The 20,406-nt window shown below is 39.1% G+C and overlaps 1 protein-coding gene across 1 annotated transcript in view; it reads right to left on the bottom strand.

Moving 5' to 3' along the window:
* The window catches only part of LOC146000580 (uncharacterized), a 212,177-nt gene that overhangs the window by 59,023 nt on the left and 132,748 nt on the right, over positions 1–20,406 (bottom strand). Inside the window, exons 3-4 of the mRNA XM_083138330.1 lie at positions 12,202–12,486; positions 7,329–7,426 (exon numbers count right to left, since the gene is read on the bottom strand). Of these exons, the coding sequence (XP_082994456.1) occupies positions 7,329–7,426; positions 12,202–12,486 (383 nt within the window). The remainder of the gene's footprint in view (positions 1–7,328; positions 7,427–12,201; positions 12,487–20,406) is intronic.

Below are 20,406 nucleotides of genomic sequence, written 5' to 3'. Positions count from 1 at the left end.
GGGGTTTAGATTAGACATTGGAATGCCAATGTCACCGGGTGCTGGAATACCAGCATACCATATTTTTTTTTTATTATTATTATTATTATTATTTTTTTTTATTTAATTACTATCTATTTTAACCTGGCTTCCGCCACTCTCAACAAATAATCTTTGTGCTTTTCCCCTAGCATCCGAACAGGACGAATTCTTCTTCTTTCTGCGGCTTCCCGTCTTCCAGTTGATACCACGTAGTGCCTTCTTCTTGATACAGTTGGTGGTGCCTCATTGTTCTTCATCATTCTCTTCCTCCTGCTCGAGGGCCGGGGTGATCCTTTGTCTTTGTATTCTCGAACTTCTCCTAGGTTCTTCCGGTGTTTGTTGCCTGTTTGTGGGGGCCGTGTTACGGTGTCGTGGGTTGAATTTCTTCTTTTCTTCTTTTGAGACTTCGTCAGCCAAGATCTTCAGATTTTGAATTTGCTGCTCGCATAGAAATGTTCTAATATCAAACGTAGGAAGTTCTCTTCGCAAAGTTTTGATCCTGTCAGTTGTTTCCGGGCAGAAGAAGACTCTATGCTCGGGAGAATCCTCCGTAGCTCCGCAGTAGGTACATTTCGGTTCCAGGACACTGCCAATTCGGTGAAGATATTTGCCATACGGTCCATGTCCCGTTAGAAGATGCAACAGGCCCCCTGTATAAAATATTTTTGTCTGTGTGCTGCTTCGGACATCCGGGATAAAGGTATATGTCCGTCTCCCATTTTCGGCATTGTTCCATTCCTCTTGTCCAACAGGGATTTTCTCATTTCATGCAGGGTTGGGGTGAAGTTTCCTATACAGGAGATCATTTTGTCTTCATTTATTTTCTTAAAAAAGTATCTACCCGCCCTCCATTTTACTTCTAAATCTAAAGGGAGATGTCCAGTCAGGGTTAGCAATGCTTCTGTGGAAGTTGTTCCAAACGCGCCTGTTGTTCTTAACAATATTCTTCGTTGAGAAGCCCTGAGAACTCTGACGTTCTTTTTTAAAGCTAGACTCTCAAACCAGGTAGAGGCTGCGTAAGTCACAATGGAGTAGTATATTGCTCGGATATATGCTTCGATTGTGCTTGGTTTCAGGCCAAAATGTTGGGATGCCACTCTGGTGAGTTTACCCATCGCCATTTCCGCCTTTGCTGTAATGTTTTTGATATGCTCTCCGAATTTTATACCCTCTCCCATGGTCACGCCGAGGTATTTAAAGTTGACCGATCTCTGTATAGCTGATCCCAGTATCCTAATGGATGGATTCCTGCTGGTGCTAAGATGGCCTTTAGCGATAAGATATTTAGTCTTCTCTGCCGACAGTTCTAGTTTAGCGTCTCTGCACCAGTCTCCCAAGGTTTTTAAAGCATTGTTTGCCTTGCGTTCCACCTTAGCTCTCGAGTCGTCAGCGCAGACCAGGACGATATCATCCGCGTAGGCTATAACTCTGATCACGTCCGGATTCTCACCCAGGGTACGAAAACAAGGTTCTAAGTTAATATTCCACAGGTGAGGACCCAACACTGAGCCCTGTGGGCATCCCTTCGTCGTGGTTTTTGTTAGTTTGTTATCGCCTATCCTCAGGGAGACCCTGCGATTTCTAAAATAATCCTCCAAAATTTGAAACAGTGTGCCTGGACAATTTATTTTCTTTAAAGTCTGAAACAGGTTAGGCCACCAGAGGTTGTCAAAGGCGCCGCTGATATCAGCGAAGATAGCTACAACTATTTTCTTGTTTGATCTTGTAACTTCCTCCTTCAGGGCGTTTATTGCATCTTCCGTCGATCGGCCCTTTGTGAAACCGAACTGGCTACCTGTATTGCCACACATGGTTAGAAAGTCTTGCAATCTTTTGTTTAACATTTTCTCGAATAATTTCCCTATAGTATTGAGGAGGCAGATGGGCCTATACGACTTTAAACTTTTTTCTTCGTTCTTGGTTTCCTTTTAATTACGACAAGTTTTCCCTCTTTCCATGACGCAGGGAATTCCTTGAGAATCAAACACAAATTAAACAGGGCCGTTATGAAGTTAATTGTTTCGGGGGCGGATAGTTTAAGAATTTCTGCAGGAATTCCGTCTGGCCCTGGTGCTTTACCATTTTTCATAGTTGCCAATTCTCCAATGACCTCCTCCGGCTCGAACGGTACAATGGGTATGGAATTTGGACATTGTCTGCAGCTTGTTCTAACCTCCTTGTTCTTTTCGTTGTCGGTTTCCTCCTCGTCATCCGGCAGCAATCCATGTAGTAGCAATTCTCCTGTCTCCTTCATGTCTCTTGTAAAAGAGCCATCTGGTTTTCTTAGTGTTGTAATACTTTCTTCTACTTTTATTTTATTTGTCATTATTTTATAGGGTAATCCCCACTTGTCCCGTTCCAGGTTGTTTTTAACGAACTTGCACCAGTTTTTGTATTTAAAATCCTTCAGCTCCGCTGCGTAGCGGGCTTTATCCCTGCGATATGCCTCTAAATATACTTCTCTGTTGTGAATATTTGTTTTCTGGTATTGCCTTCTGGAGTTTCGCATTTTGGCTCTAAGCTTGGTGAGATTTGTAGACCAGGGTTTTTTCCGGGTATTGTGTAATCTTCTCGGTGTTGAAGCCGCTATTCCGACCTGAAGATTTTTTGTTAGAATTTTCGCCCATTCATCTGTACTCTTCCATGGTCCGGGATTTTTTGGTAAGTTGATGTTAGCGAGTAAGATCTCCTTATCGGTCTTATTCCAATTGTACGCCGGAGCTGGTTGGTCAATTTCTGCTTGTGGTGATTCTAATCTCACATTGAAGGAGATCACATTATGATCACTGGTTGTGATCATATCATGCACCATCCAATTTTCTATTAATTTCGACATTCTGTTATTTGTCAATGTTAAGTCAATATTGCTACTTGCTCCCGCTCGTCCTCTATATGTAGGTGGATTTCCTTGAATATTTTCTATTATTAAATTTAGTTCCGCTATTAAATTCATCATTTTTTCTCCATTATTATCTATTTTCTTTCCAAACCATAGGGGAGAGGAAGCGTTGCTGTCCAGTGTTAAGAGCAGTTTTTGATTTGGATACGCTAGGCAGGCATTCCTGATTCGGGCAGTATACACTTCAATATTGTGGCTGTATTGGCAGTTGCAATTTACTATTATAAAATTTAGTTTGCCATGATTTACTTCTATACAATTTATATGCGTGTCGGAAAAGTGTGCAATTTTCAAAATGGTTGTAGCCTTGTTAAGTGACACTATTGCAGATTTCGTATTTTGGTCTGGATTGTATATTACCGTTGCTCCAATAGGGGCATGGATCATCTTCCCGTTTAGGAAATATGGCTCCTGGAGTAATAGCATGTCCACATTATTGTTTCTAGTGTATGTAAAGATTTCTTCAGTCGCTAACACCGCACCGTTCAGGTTTACCTGCAGCATCTTCAGTTTGTTTTCGTGTTCCTTAATTAATGACGTTCTACCGAGGTCCATAAAGGCCATGGGTTCGCCGAATTCTGTACAACTCTTCCATGACTCCTAGCAAAATCTGCATATACTTCTTCCAAATTTAATTCTAGGTCTCGTCGTTCAAATGCCATTTTTAATAATTCATGCAGTTTATCAGGGTCCACCGGGATATTGTTGCATCTTAGGAGCATTTTGTCCACGACTTCCGGATGCGGGAAGGCAATCTGCTTTCCTCCATCTTGTTTCAGACGGACGAGCAGGCGGAGAGCGGTTATTAGATTTTCCTTTTCTTCAAGTCGACTTAATTGGAGATTTAGTTCGAACTTTTGATATATTCGGGTGGGATCAATCGGGGAAATTGGGAGATCCGGTGGGACCGGGTTCTTTATTTCCATCATAATAGGCTTTGTGAAGTTTGGGTACCTTACTTTTGTATCTTCTTCGGGTTGAAGGGAATCTGGGTTATGTGACGTTCGAAGTTGGATATTGTCGGGTTTGTTTCCAGTTGGTGATTTAGATTTTGGACAGAAGGGAGTTGCTTCCGGGTTCATTGTTGAATTCGAATGGACTTCTGGTGTGTCTGGTGGGGAGGGGGGTTGAAGGAGGTGGATATGTGTCTCCATTTGAGAGTCTGTGGGGAAATGGAAATAGCTATCTGGTGTGTCTGGTTGGGAGGAGGGTTGGACTGCAACTCCAAACCACATTATGTTTCAATGCAAACTTTATGAAACTTACAGAGAACCATTTTTACAGGAATTGTACAGGAGTGGACATCAAGCGCCACTGACACTGCCTTGTTTACTGACTTCACCTTCATCCTCGGTAATCTATATTCTTACAAAATATCTTAATAAGTCTAATATAATTCTGTAAAAGTGTAATGAAATTTGGAAACTATTTATTATGAAAGGAATAATTGTGAGTAAATATTATGTGCATACATGTATATAATACCAATTGATAAATTGTTAACTGGTGCATGGATTTTGTCCACAACCAATAAATATTTTATATATATAAAAAAAAAGGGTTTGTGATTTGAACTTTAGAGATAAATATTTGAGCATAGTGAATTTTTCAATGTATTTTATGATATTAGTAAACATAAAGACATGCCATCTGATCTTTTGTCTGAAATGTGTAGAAAACTTGCCGGAATGTTAAGACATGAAGGCTACTGAATTAAAAGATGAACTAAAGTTGCTTTCGGCTATAATAAAACAATTACACCAAAGGAGACCTTATACTGATAAAGGGTCATGATTTTGCACCAAATGTGAGTGTAGAACTTCCAATTTATTAACTTTGTATGTAACCGTGGTAAGTGGCGAACAAAGTTTTTTTTTGGAAATTAAGGCTAATAAAAATACTATCTTTGGTCAATCATGTCTGAAACACGCTTGTTTCCATTTAATGCAAGATAGCATTATACGAAAGAGAATATTACATGCAAAGGTAAAGTTCCCTGTGCATATAGCACTACCGTATGTCATCAAGGCACATTGAGAGGCCACATACATTCTCGATCTCGGACATTTTTGAGGTGATGTGATCAGCACCACTCTCCGGCTGCCTTTACCTCCCAGGATTGCCCCAATCATATATCACAGACCTAATATAAAATTAGTTTAGCATTTTCTAAAGTTCAACTGCGGTCGAGCGAGATATCCTTTTGTGCTTAATAGTTATGAAATAGCGTAACAAGTCTGATTATTTATTTTATCGCTTTATGTTTTACTTGGGAATACATTGACTTTCAATTTCCCGTTGCTGCGTAACGATGGGGGAAGGGGGGTGGTATGTTCGAAAGGGAACGGCATCTGCCACCACTGCCCAGGGCGGCAAAATGACTAGCGCCGGCCCTAACAATATGCCATTCAATTCCACTTCGACTAACCCGTCACATCTTAATTTTTAAAAATATTAATAATTTAATAACTTATTCCTATGTCCTTCAAGTGTTCAAAATCGCTTGGACTAATTTACAGATTTACAGACATAACACACGTTTCTGCCCTCAAAACCTACTTTACAATGTGTGTTGTTCCTATTCTTGAATATGGCTCCTGTATTTGGTAAATGGCATGTGAAAGCAATTTAAAGAAAACAAACAAAGAAGTAAGTTTCTTCGTCAGAATAGTCAGACACAGATGCCCAACCCTTGCAAACTTCTCCAAACAAGAAATTCTATCCACTCTACAAATTGATGACCTTTCTCTTCGCCTCAACTCTCAGATTTAACACTACTCTTCAGAATCATTAATGGACAACTTTTCACCAGCGAACTCTTGCCACTTCTTAATATCAGAATCCCATGTCCCAACAGTAAATGCAACAACTTATTTTACATTAAATATTCAAGGCTATCCTTAGAACAAAGATCACTTCTCTACAGGCTACAAACCACTTACAACTCACTAAGAGACGCTCCGGACCTCCATTTATCAAAGCAGACTTACAGAACGGCGTGCATAAAGCAGCTGAAGTGTAAATAATATTATTTTTGCCCTAGTTGTTATTATTCTTGTTATATATGTATATGTGTGTGTATGTGTCCATATTATTATTTTGTTTATTTCTTTTCCGGTTGATATCCTGATGTAAAATGGATTTTTCTTTATTCAGGACTTTTCAAATTAATAAATAAATAAATAAATTTCAGGCTTGCATTTATATTTGTCGGCAATTTTTAATTTGTTGCGTGCGGTGATTTTACCGTTTTCATATGTTCATCAAAATCGCTATAACTTCTGTTGTATAAATTCCAAAATTGATTTTCTTTAGAAATGAATGATCTTTTATTATGTTGATTACTACTCGTAGTTTGCTCCCATGCTATACCACAATAAATGCAATAAATAATTCCGAAAAAGTTAAATGAGTTGCCTGGGTCCTCCTTTTTTCGATAAACTGTCCAAAACTTTTAAAGACATCAAAATCTTGACTCTCTATGACCCCAAATGGAGCACAAAGGAAAAATCTTAAATTTTCACCACAGTGAGGCGTCTTCAGACTCAATATGATATTAAAATTTGGTGAACTTTTCTTTCTGAATAATAAATATAGGGTGAAGATTAAATGTATCCAAAAATAGCTAGAAATCCTTTACAATACTAAATAAAACACATGTCAAATTGGGAAATAAAGAAATTGCAAGATAAAAGGTAGATATAATACATTTGAAACGTAGATTTTTAAAATATATATATTAGGCTACATATGAAACTATATTATACCGGGTGTTTCGGAAATACTTGAAGGATTACAAAAAATTATTGCAAGGAAAGTAATGAACTTACATTAATGAAACCGGTCCAGAACGAACGAACTCAGTTTGTATAAACACCTACAAGTATTCAATGTGTGCACCACGGGTGACACGACACCACATCAACACCATAGTCCACTTCTTGCCACACTTGCATCAACATGGGACTGTCGGTAGTGTCTATTGCTTCGATTATACGCTGCCTTAGGGCTGCGATATCACGCGGCATTGGGGAGACGAATATTCTGTCTTTGTTGAAACCCCACAAAAAGAAGTCACACGGTGTAAGGTCCGGTGATCTTGGGGACCAAACATTGCTCAAAACACTGTGAGTGATGTGGGTGATTTGAGTGTCGCCTAGTGGCAGTGATATGAATTCTCAGCTTAACAAAACATACACGCACTAACTGTTTGCGTTCTGGACCGGTTCCATTAACGTAAGTTCAATACTTTACTCGCAATAATTTTTGTAACCTCTCAAGTATTTATGAAACACCCGGCACATATATAGATACATATTGAACCACCAGAATAGCTTTAAAACGCTTGGAGTGAAAATGTTCAAAGAAATGGATTTATCTTGAATATAAGATAACTCTTCATGCTTACGTCATATTGAGAGAATCCATAAACTCGAAGAACACCATTGTGCTTACGTCCTTCTGCTTCCTAAGGACTTCAAGGTTTGGATTTGATTGGAATCTCCACTGAAAAGAGAAGAGTCCATTGTATTCTAAGCATGTCCAAAATTCACACCGAAAAAAACAACATGTATAAATAGGAGCGTTAGGCTAGGAATGGCCTTACCATGTGAGAGTGATGAAAAAGAAATCAAAACATCATGAGCGAGGAAGTTATGTTACATAAATGAAGTTACTTTCTGATTTGTATTCTCGCTTATTTTGATGCTATAATAATGCAGTAAAACACTTCTCTTCAGTAGTCTTATTTTACTGTCCCATATTGCAAGCTTTCTTTCTCCCCCTCCCCCTCAATCTCTCCCACTTTCTCTGTGTGATCAACATTAAACATGATTACATCTGATACAGGGCGGCTACTCACCGGGAATTCCTTGAATCCCGAGAATTATGCATGAATTACTGGCTCCGGGAATTATGCGTGAATTCTACATAATTTTTTCTCCGTAAACGTAAAAAATTGCAATCCCATTAAATATATACATATTTATAAATGCCCTGAGGAAAGTTTTTCACAGTTAACCTTTTATTTTTATCTAGGAAGAAAAAAAGTTGAGTGTGAAAATAAAGCAGAATTCTCTCAATCCTTTTACTTTGTTAGTGTACTTTGCAGAACAATCTATCTGACAAGTGGAAGTTCTTTGCAATCTAAGATACCTTGAAGTTGATTAGTTAAATTTGAGTTTAAAATTCCTAAACAATTAACAATGTTTCGTAATTAATATATCCCGTAAATTTTTCGAAATGACAAATGTAAACTTAGCACCCTAAAGTAAATATTTTAAATACATGTATATATATATATATATATATATATATATATATACAGGGTGACTGGTAATTAGATTCATTCCCTGAAAGGGGTTAAAGTAGAGACAATTTGCAATAAATTTGACCATATGATACCCGTCCGAAAATAAGTAGTTTTCGAGATAATCGACTTTCAATTGTTTTTTAAAAAATGACAATTTTCCACATAAAAAGATGAATTGAGAAAAAACTGCTCATTGTATGCCACTTATTTCAGCGTTTTCTGATAGCTAATAAATAAGTGGTTCGTTAAAAAAAGTTTTTCCCAAATAACAATCACATGTAAGTAACGGGTGGGTCTAAACTTACAAGTGATGATAAAAAAATGCACTCTTGGTTTACTTGGCAACGTATTAATAACAAAAATGGTATGACACGAAGCGTACAAATTACTTAAATTACTTCCTTGTGACATCTGCTATCCAACAAGGTACAAATGTTGCTAACATTCACATTTGTGTACAAGAAATAATACTTCATTCATCTTCATGTAACTGGAATCAATGAACAATACAATTAAAGAACATCACACGTCTTGCTCAAAGTGGGCATCACCATTACGAATGCAGGCACACAGGTTTTTACGGACATTTGGTCTCTTAACTCGTGATGTGATGGTGTCCTTGATGTGTTGACCAGCTGTTGAGATCCTCTCCCTGAGCTCTTCTTGCGAGTTTACCGGTGTCTTGTCATGTGGCTCCAAATGTAAAAGTCGCAAGGCGTCAAATCGGGGGATCGAGCCAGCCAGGAAATCGGGCCACCTCGGCCAATCCATTTCTTTGGGTAATTTTCATCCAGCTACTGTCGCACGACCAGGCAGAAGTATGGATGGGCGTAATCAACAATCATCATTTGATCGAGCCATTTTTCCTGACACAAATCTTAAATGGCATCACTTATGAACATTTTTTGAGGAACGGGATGGCAATGTTGTTGAAGGATGTGCCTCTATCTACAAGACGTGACATGATTTATCAGCATGATGACTGCCCAGCTCGATCCCCCGATCGATTTGACGCCTTGCGACTTTTACATTTGGAGCCACATGACAAGACACCGGTAAACTCGCAAGAAGAGCTCAGGGAGAGGATCTCAACAGCTGGTCAACACATCAAGGACACCATCACATCACGAGTTAAGAGACCAAATGTCCGTAAAAACCTGTGTGCCTGCATTCGTAATGGTGATGCCCACTTTGAGCAAGACGTGTGATGTTCTTTAATTGTATTGTTCATTGATTCCAGTCACATGAAGATGAATGAAGTATTATTTCTTGTACACAAATGTGAAAGTTAGCAACATTTGTACCTTGTTGGATAGCAGATGTCACAAGGAAGTAATTTAAGTAATTTGTACGGTTCGTGTCATACCATTTTTGTTATTAATACGTTGCAAAGTAAACTAAGAGTGCATATTTTTTTATCATCACTTGTAAGTTTAGACCCACCCGTTACTTACATGTGATTGTTATTTGGGAAAAACTTTTTTTTAACGAACCACTTATTTGTTAGCTATCAGAAAACGCTGAAATAAGTGGCATACAATGAGCAGTTTTTTCTCAATTCATCTTTTTATGTGGAAAATTGTAATTTTTTAAAAAAACAATTGAAATTCGATTATCTCGAAAACTACTAATTTTCGGACGGGGTATCATATGGTCAAATTTATTGCAAATTGTCTCTACTTTAACCCCTTTCAGGGAATACATCTAATTACCAGTCACCCTGTATATATATATATATGAATGGCTTATTGCAGAAAGGGACCTGAGTCACTTTTGCACAATTCTGAGAAAAACAAGAAAAATCGTACAATATTGATAGTGTCAGAAAGAAATGTGCCGTTGTTGGCTCAAATATTCAGCATAATGAATAGTTAATTTTGCAACCCTCAATGCACCCCCCTGCAGTATGCTGCTAGAGACAGTGGAGATGAAAAAGTTGTGACTCCGGTACCTTTCTGCAATAAAAGTGGAAACTTTGAGAAATAAGACGAGAAATATCCTACAAACGCCCGTTTGTCGTTGCCACATAAGCTAGGTTAGGTTAAGTTATGTTATATATGCAACATAAAATTATAGATTCGGAAAAACATTACAGTGCATTGCACTTTCTGGACTTTATTGTCGGTGTTTGAAGTACAATAATGTACGAGCTCATACATGCGTGTGTTATTCTACATCTGAGTCTGTTTCATTGCCGTGTGTAGTGAGCGACTGAAGAATATCTTCATAAAATCATTTGACGTCGTCTGTACATACGACAAGGCAGTTCATATGTCCTTCAATTTAGTAAGCTTGATCGCCATACCCCGAGCTGCATTACAGATTAGCGTACACAGTTCGTACAACGTATAAATACGGCTAGGTTTATTGCAGAAAAGGACCCGAGTCAGTGACTCAGGTACCTTTCTGCATTAAAGAACACTTTTCACTGTGCATTTTCTTCACTATAGTCTCGTGTGACTAACGTCCTTTCTGCACTAAAAAATGTGTCTGTAACTAAAAAGGTAAAGTAAAGTGCTCCCCTGTGCATAGCACCACGCCATGAAGGCGTATAGGGGGTGTGGGGATAACGCTCCACACTTTCTTGATCCGGTCGTGAGTGGGGGTGATGTGATCAGCATCACGCCCCTGACCGCCTTTACCCCCCAGGGTTTCCCCCAGGTACCCATGTTATTCGACGCTGGGTGGGCGCCGGGGCCGCTTCCATCGTTAGAAAAGTTCCCGGATTTGAACCGGCCGGGGATCGAACCCGGGACCTTTAGCATGGTTACCGACTGAGCCAACGCGGCCACTAGGAAAATCAAAAATACCATTAACTCCGATACCTCAAAAATGTGACTCAGGTCCCTTTCTGCAATAAGCCATTCATATATATATATATATATATATATATATATATATATATATATATGTGTGTGTGTGTGTGTGTGTGTGTGTGTGTGTGTGTGTGTGTGTGTGTGTGTGTGTGTGTGTGTACCGTTTAATTGGATTGAATTAGAATTTTGGGATACATTAGAATCGCACACCCATTATATTGTTAGTTCGAGATTGTGTGTGTAATTATGTGTGTGGGTGGTGAGAGGCGGTAATACATCAGTTTGGAATAGAGAAACATCTGCTTGTACCCTTGAATTTTTGGAAAATTCGCCTTGAGAACAGGGCATTATACTTCTTGAATTTTATTATGGTCCTAGGGTGGCCACCCTGTGATAGCAACGCGCTGCAGCGCCATGGATCTCAGGTTCGAGTCCCGGCCTGGGCATGGGGGTTCTTTGTGAGTGTTCATTCATAAATTTAATCGTATCATCACTCATCCTCACCTTAACGCTTAGTCAAAAGTTACAGAAAAGCCAAGTAAATATACCAAATCAATCAATCAATTCAATGATTAGATTTTGATTTGCTTTTGATTTTTGTTATTATCTCGAATATGACGATGAGTGATGAATGAAACTGGGACAACATAGAGAATACCCATAGCCAGGCCGTGATTCGAATCTGCTATCCCTGACGTCGTAGCGCGGCCAGTGAGGCCGGCTCTATTTATCTCTCTAATAATAATAATAATGAAAAAATGCTCGTTCTGAATTGTGACTAAATCTGCTAACGTCTCACAATGTTGGGGTGTAAGGGGTGAACCTTCCACATAGAACACCCTGGACTACATTTTGTAGACTAACCAGGCCCTGGTGTGTGGACCTACAGCCAATATAATCTTTGTAGGGCTGTGTGTGTGTTGTCCTGTTTTGCCCGTATGTGTAATCAACTTTTAACCCAGGTAAGGATATTTTAGTTTTCAGACACACTTTTATTTTTGTTATGATAAGGGGCTGGACTCCGTATAGTATGACGCGTGCAAAATAGCCTAAGTGCTAACGCACTCAAAAATAAATAAATTCAAATTCAAAATTCAAGTCTCACAGTGCTAAAATTAACATATTCACATATTTTTATTGAAAAATTAACTTACTAATGCGGATGCAACGGGAATTGATTTGCCCATCAGATTCGATTTCCGATCCACAATGTTCGCCCTCGACAAGTCCCATTGACCGTCTGTTCGTTTCCGTCCAACAACGTTGTACAATATTGGCGTGTAGAAGGGTATTTTGAGTACTTCCGTTACAGTGTTTTCGCCCAGCCTTACGATATACACCTGATGGCTGAGCGTTGGTTTGATTTTGAAATTCTTCGGAAGCTGCTTTCCCCCGGGCACTATGTACATGGCTTCCATTTCAGGGACCTTACGGAACAGCTGGTAGATACAATAAGACAGGAAAATATTAGTAACATTAGACACTAACATGTTTTGGCCAACCAAAAGCAAAGTTATCAATGAAAGATTGTTGCAAAACGTTAATTTTTTTAGTAGGTTGGAGACTATCAGGAAATAGAGTTGTTTTGTAAAAGAAAAAAAATAGGGGACGCAGGAAAAACATCTGGAAAACATGAAATGTCCTCGTTTTGGACAACTGGTTGGATAAATTAGGGTACTCATTTGAAACAATGCAACTTAGGTCTAATGCAAAATTTTGTTACAAAATTTTTTTTGAAAGAACAAAATTTACACTATCCGAGAGACCCGGATTCGATCACCGGCTGGGGAGAACAGATTTTTTTTTTACCTGTTCAAGCGGCTCCGGCGCCCACCCAGCGTCGTTATAAAGAGGGTACCTGGAGGAAACTCTGAGGGGTGAAGGCGACCAGGGGTGTGGTGCTGATCTGATCAAGAAAGTGTGGGGCCCTATATCCACACCCCTTATACGCCTTCATGGCGTGGTGCCAAGTACAGGGAAGCACTTTACTTTTACTTTTACTTCACACTAACAAAGAATATCTTAGTATCAGAATACCAAAAATGTAATAAGGCAAGATACGGATCAAGATCCCTATCATCGCTCAAATAAGGCGTGGAATCAACTGGAGAAAGGAGAGAGATTTGGCCAAATTTAAACAACAAATTTAGATGTTAATCTATGAATACTGACACCGTGCCTCATTTACCTCATTGCCTCCTTCATATATACTTACCTAATTTTTATTTCTTGTGTTTTTCTATTACGTAGGTATACTTGTAATTTTCTATATTTTGTACATTTATAAACATTTAGCTTAATTGTATACCTTAACAAATTAATTCATGTAGGGCACAAAGCTATTTTTATAGTAAGATAATCTGTGTAACATAAACTCTAAACTTAAGTGTAACCCTACTTCAAATAAATAATTATAATAATATTTATGTAAGTGATGAGCACGATTTAAGAACCAGGTACATCACTATGTCAAAATTGGCCATACAAAATTATAGAATTGAATACATAATTATAAAATAATACAGCGGATAATACAATCTTATATACATTCAAATTGTAGGTTTCAACAAGATCAGCTACTAAACCTCTGACCTTATTTAGACATGTGAGAATTGAGATATACCTATGGGAGTATCTGGGAATTTTATAAGATATATTATTAAAAAATATATATTCACCGTTAATTTGGAAAGTTAAGAATCTTCTGTACAAAATTTATCTTTTTCATTTTTCTTCTTTCTTCTAAGGTAAACACATTCAACTGTGCTAACCCTTCAGAGTAATGTTGGTCCTAGTATTTTTTTTTTAAACTTTGTGCATAATAATTTGATAAAAAGTTTTTGAACTGATTCAACTATTTGAAGGTGACTGGTGGCTGTCTGAAACCATAATTAATTATATTGAAGAATAGGACCAACTATCGTTTTATACAGGTATATTAAGGTATCCTCTTTTTGAAAAACTTTCCATGAGAAAAATATATAACCAAGCATATAATAATAATAATAATAATAATAATTTTATAAACAATTAATATACAACATAGCTAATATCGCAGATTTGTCTTAGAATTAAAGCATAGGCATAGTAGGTATTGCTCAGCGGCGTTCAAAACTGGGACGAGTCAACCCGGTTGTGGACTACCCCCAACGTCAGTGACAAACGCTAGAAAACATAAGGTCCCTTCACACAGATTTTAGATAACCTTTCAAGCAGTGTGTAAAAATCTAACTTGAAACTAGAAGAATCAATGCTGTACTTACGAAAATTGAATGCTCAAAGGAGGCTTGATAAGACTCAACACTGTACAGAGGCGAAAGCCTTTTTTTTTATTATTTTTTTTAAGGAAAACTTAAACTTGATAGAAATAAGGTCGTCGGGCTGCCTCATCAAGTACTTGATTCAAAGTGGCATTTAGACAGCCAGGAATAGTAGCACCGCGTTGGATCCCAGGTAGCAGCATTAACCAATGAGAAACCGAGTGTCCCCATTTGACCCGCAGTTCCCGTTTTGGAAGACTCTCAGCTACTTCACATCAACTTGCAAGTTCGAAATTTATTTATTTACAAATGAGCTTTGACGTATGTAGAATTTCTCCAGGGAAGAAAATAACGTCATTTTGAAAGCAGAGCAGGCACGTATCCAGGAATTCCTTTCGGGGTGTGGCGAGGCTGAACACCATCTTTTTAAGGGGTATGGATAGAAACTCACAATTGTATATTTAAGGCCACTGGTATGTGGCGATTGGGTTCCAAAACGGGGGGCGGGGGTGCAAAGAACGTTTACTTTCTCTCTTAAGAGGCCATAGTGTGGAGGCAAAAAAATGGGGTTCAACTATCCCACTGTTTAAGACTGCCATTTTAATCAGATCGTGAAATCGGAACGTTTTTTACCACTAGACACCCCTGTTTCCATGCATTAACATTGTGTGCGGAACCATGTCAGTATGTGCGTTTGTCTATTTCTTCTCATCAGGCATCAAAACATCTATGGTGTCTTTGAGTGCTTTTACGAAGCTGTTACACATACATGGACAATCCACTCGACAACGCGAGATTCAAACTGTGGGCTGCGAACTGACGCAGACAGTTCTCGAATATTTCGCTCTGATTTGAGCCTGAACACCACTAATGTGTATTGTCCTCCCATGTTTGCAGTTCTTCTAAAGAAACCCACCAAATTGTTCACATTCAGGCCTAATTCGGCACGAAACAAAAGAAGTCTTCTCGAATACAGATGGATCACGAATAAATTAATGCACACTGAAAACCCTTCCGTTCCCAACACATCTAATGCTTCGTCTCCCAATATGATCGAATGCTTACTCGTTTATTTCTAGTGACGTGCCCAAGGGAGGGTTTATGGGGTCATAACCCAATTTAACTTGGTATTTCTTAAAAACGTCAAAGACAGGAAAAGATGGCAAAATGAGGGCTGACCACCAGAAATAGTACGCTTAACCCCTCTCCCTTCCGAGAATCCTGGGTACGCCACTCTTTATCTCGGACACATTATTTAAAACTAACTCACCAGAAGTTCTTATCATTTCTTATTGGAGACTTAAGTAAGGTGCGTTCTTCTTTCAGGATTGGATATTATCCGTTATGGTGCTGTCGTTTGCCTTCGCACCTAACCTTAACAAAGCCCTAATTTCCCATCCTTGTGACTTGGATCTTCAAGACTTAAGAAGATTTCAGACCGAAGAGACACGGGATACATGTCGTTTGAAATGAGCAAATCAACAGCAACGTTTCACACCGTAGCGACACAAAAGGCCGCATAAACGTACGTTCGATTTGTGAAATCCTCAGGCGACACGGTATGAAATCTTCCACTGTCAACGTTGCCTCGAAGCGGCAGCTCGTGTTGACCACGGAAGAGAAATGTCTCCTCAACCGGTGGGAATGCCCCTCAGTTTTCTTCTTTCTCCTATATGTTCTGTGCTTGTTCGTTATACAGGCAACACCTTACGATTTGACATACACAGGACATGTATGTACTATGTAGGCATTTTAACGAAAAATCAGTCGAAGTCAAGGGTGGCTCAGTTGGTAGAGCAATGGCACGGTATACCAGAGCCCTAATTCGGGTCTTGGTACAGCCAGCAATTTCCGCTAAAATGTCTACATATGCAACATCATCTTGCTTTCTCTTCTCGACATTCATAAAATTTTCGGGTGACGGGTAGTTGCACCCCGAGAATACCTAAATGGGCGAGATGCACCGCTAAACTCTTCGAAACAAGGGGTCAGTTGCACCGCTTACCCTTTCTCCGCTAATTTTCCCTTCACACTTTTCACAGGCTTAGAACTGTCATGGCTAAAAGCTCATGGCTTGTTTAAAAATTTGCGGATGAGTTTCCTTTGTCTAATTTTACCTCTATGTTTCAATTTTATTTCTTCTTATCCTTCTTTGAACTGTAGTAGGAAATAGCCTTTAAGAAATCAAATCGTGTTAGTTCTTTATTCTTGTATTTCTGCTTCATTTTTTCCATATTTTACATTCTCTGTTTCAGAAATTCTATGTTTCTTTGTGACATCTGCACTATTTTTAAAGCATATACATCAACCTGTGTCTGCTTAATCACTTCAATAAAAGCATAAATATTTGGATTATGTGCACTGAAATTGGAATTGAATTTCGCGTGAAACGATTCACAAACATTAGTTCTTCTATCTCCGTCTACTTTATCTGAAGCCCATAGTATTGGTGAAAATTTGACATCTTCCGAAATGTATGTATCTACCAAGTAATCAGTGCATTTTTCCAACTTTTCATCCTGAGGAATTTCCGACATGAAATCCTCTACAAAACAATCAGCAACATCCTCATGATTGAAATATAGCAGACCGAACGACCAACGTAGCAACTTACCAATATCAGAATCCTTATCTTTATAATATTTTGCCAAACCTAGTTCCTGGATTTTTCTCCATCATGACTGAGATGCATGGAAACGACATCCTATGATGTTGCTTGTAGGCCAGATCTTCTTAATTGCTGAATGAATGCCAATTTCAAAATCAGCGACAATTGTCTTCGGCTCGAATTTCAATTTTAATTCTTCGCAACGCTTTGACAGCAACAGAAACATATCTACGTAAATGCAGGCACATTTGTTTGGCAAAAGAAAGTGAGCAAGTGGTATGTAGTGACCATTTTCTTTGACATGCAAGGAAAACATTTCATGGAAAAAATCACATTTTGTAATAACTGTGGCATTTCCGTCCATATAAATCTTGGCTAAGCAATTTATTTTTACGCATCTTCATTTAAGTCCTTCTTGCGTTTCATGCTGCCTGTAAAATTTATGACTACCGTAAACCATAAGCCTACGTCTTTTTTCGCTCATCATGAATTCCATTATTTCTAAGAAACTTCAAACAAACGATAAGACATTCGATACTAACAATTAGGTACGTACCTTCAGACAACACACGTTACCACAGCACATGCAAACGCCTGTTTGACTAGAAGAGGGGCGGACACTGGCTATGGCATCATGTATCCGGAACCGGTGCAACTCGCTTGTTTGGTCACGAAGAAGTCGGGTGCAACTAGCTTGTTTGTACACGAGGAAGTCGGGTGCAATTCGACCAGTCGTTTGATTGACATGTTATGCTAGCTGTGCAATCGACCCTCGTCCAAATTTTCGGCTGTCTCTTCGTGGTAATTAAGTATTTGAATGGGTGGCGTGCAACTTGCCTCGGTGCATTTTGCCACAGTGTTATTTATCGGGTAAATATCTCTGCAGGTGCGGAGCAAGTTGCCACAGTAGAGTGCGTGACGTCACCTGTCAGACTGAGGGCCAGCGACCAGCGTGGAATCGTGGCACAGCAGCACACAAATTATGTATAATCCAAATAAAGCCATTCTCATTACTCCAACTTTTGTACATAGCTCAAACTTCTGAGACATTTTTTTTAAATCTCCGCCATTTTCTAGCTTTTCAAGGATAAATTGCAACCGTTCGTCAAGATGGATGTAGGTTGATTTTCCACGCTTCTGCGGAATGCAATCCAAGTCCTGTCTCTTAAAAGCATTAAAACTAGATTAAGTATCTGCTTTTAGTACACATACAAGCTGCAAGATGTGTGGTGTACTCCTGGATATGATGTGGTTCAACTTGTTATGCCAACCCTCCACTGGGTTGTTCGTTCGGTGTCTTTATCCATTGCAATTCCAAATTTTCGTTGGAATGTCTGGATTATCCAGTCATTGTTCTATGAAACAATCGTTCAACTTTCCGATTTTCTGCCCAGATGGGCAGTCCTCCATGACGAGGAGCCAACCTTCATCAATACGGCTTCTGGGTACTAATGATAGTGTACTACACATCCTAACATGACGACGTACATCTTCATTGTGAAGGTATTCTTCAGCGAGGCCTATACACTGAACCTTCCGCCAGATGCTCTGGTTGAATTGGTGATTACAGCCAGAAATCTGGGAATCTGGGAACGTCGCACGTAATGTATTGATTGCTGCAGACGTTTCTAGGAGTCGATGCACTTTGATATATGTCGAGGGCTTTCCTTCTAACACCATTTAAACACCCTTTCTTCTTACAATATGATGGAATGGAGGTTACTAGATCCATACCTTGGTAATTGAAGCAGGCAGTTCTTCTTTGAAGATAGCAGACACTGGAAAACAACCACGGAAACACCAAGAGTGAGAATTAAGCATCAGGCGAAATTATTTTATACCGTAATTACCCCCCTCCCCACCCCCCGCCTAGTGACGTCACTCACTCGACCGTGGCAACTTGATCCGTACCTGCAGCGAGATTTACCCGATAAATAACACCTTGGCGAAATGAACGATAATAAGGACCCTGGCAAGTCGCAAGCAATCTTTGAATGTGTATTGAAACCAGTAGGCTTAAACAAAATTATTTTTTTATGCCATGAAATTCTCGGAGTGCATACACGAAATTTGGTCCGGGCATAATTAAATCATCACTCAAAACTTTGATTTTCAGTTGATCTGTGCAGCTTATTTATTTTTTAATAAATCGCTTCAATACCCGGTACTGCTGAAATATTCACTTTAGAGAGAGACCTTCGATTTTTGGGGCCTCGACCTGAACTTGCACTACACAGAGGGCTCCGGAAGTCCCGGTGTCTTCAATGTCTTCATGTTTGGACCCGAACTGGAATTACAGTGGAGGCGCCGTATTAACCGGTGTGCAATCACAGCGCAGACAGGTTATTTTGACAAAATCCTGTTTCTCTACTGGCTGCTTTGTGGAGGGGGAATTTTAACGTTGTCGGCTCTTGCAAGAGCGGTGAGTCTAATTGGCTGTTTGACAGCGAGTTCCTTCGCAGGTAAACGCGGCAACACAGGGTCACTGCCATAAACGGAGTCTCCTCGCCGGTTCCTGGCCCGCCGGAACTGTAGTAGTAGACTTCGTTACTTTACGGTATTTAGTCCTTTTCACTTTTGAATCACTAGATCTTCTAAAGCTACCAATGGACACTGATCACTAATCGACTGTATGAACTGTGACACTCGCCTCTGAAGGCTCATTAACCGATTCTGTTGTACAGATCAACCGGGAAATTAAAGTCGCGTATTTATAACCTCATTATATTCTAGAACGTTCCACAGATAAAACGATTCTTTAATATTGCCAGTAGTTCGACTCCTTCTGTTATTCAAGAACGTTTCCTCTCGCGCTTTCCAGAGATTAAAAATTACAACGAATCGCTTTACGTGTGGCGCTACCTTTGTTTTGCAGCTTCCAAAAGCTGACAAGTCTTTACATACTGCTCAAGTTCGCTCAAGTTTACGTGCAATGTTATTAACAACAGGGTTATCGAACATTCTCAGTCTTGCCTTGTTAATTATTTCTCTCCTTAAAGTATCGTCACATTATTCAAGAAAACAAAAACCTAATTTTATGTAGCGTAAACTGAAAAAAATTCTTGAGGGGAGACTCCAGCCCCCTGATCCCCACCTTGGATATGTGCTATTAACAATAACAGGGTTATAGAACATTCTCCGTCTTGTCTCGATAATTATTTCTTTCAAATTATCATCACATTATTCAAGAAGCCAAAAACCTAATTTTATGTAGCGTAAAAAGAAAAATCTCCTGAAGGGGGGTTCGAGCCACCTGATCCCCACCTTGGATACGCGCTATTAACAATAACAGGGTTATAGAACATTCTCCGTCTTGCCTTGATAATTATTTATCTCCTTAAAGTATCGTCACATTATTCAAGAAGACAAAAACAGGACACAAAATGTAGCTTGAAATGCACTGAAAACGATGATTTCACCCTATATTTCTATCATTTTTCTTAGCCAAATTATCAGTTTCATCGCAACTGTCTGCAAAGACCAAAAGTGAC

This window comes from Lepisma saccharinum, chromosome 16 (genome assembly GCF_977018435.1).
Source record: "Lepisma saccharinum chromosome 16, izLepSacc3.1, whole genome shotgun sequence".
Taxonomy (NCBI): Eukaryota; Metazoa; Arthropoda; class Insecta; order Zygentoma; family Lepismatidae; genus Lepisma; species Lepisma saccharinum.
Note: the sequence above shows the minus strand (reverse complement) of the source record. Positions and strands in the feature narration are given on the sequence as shown.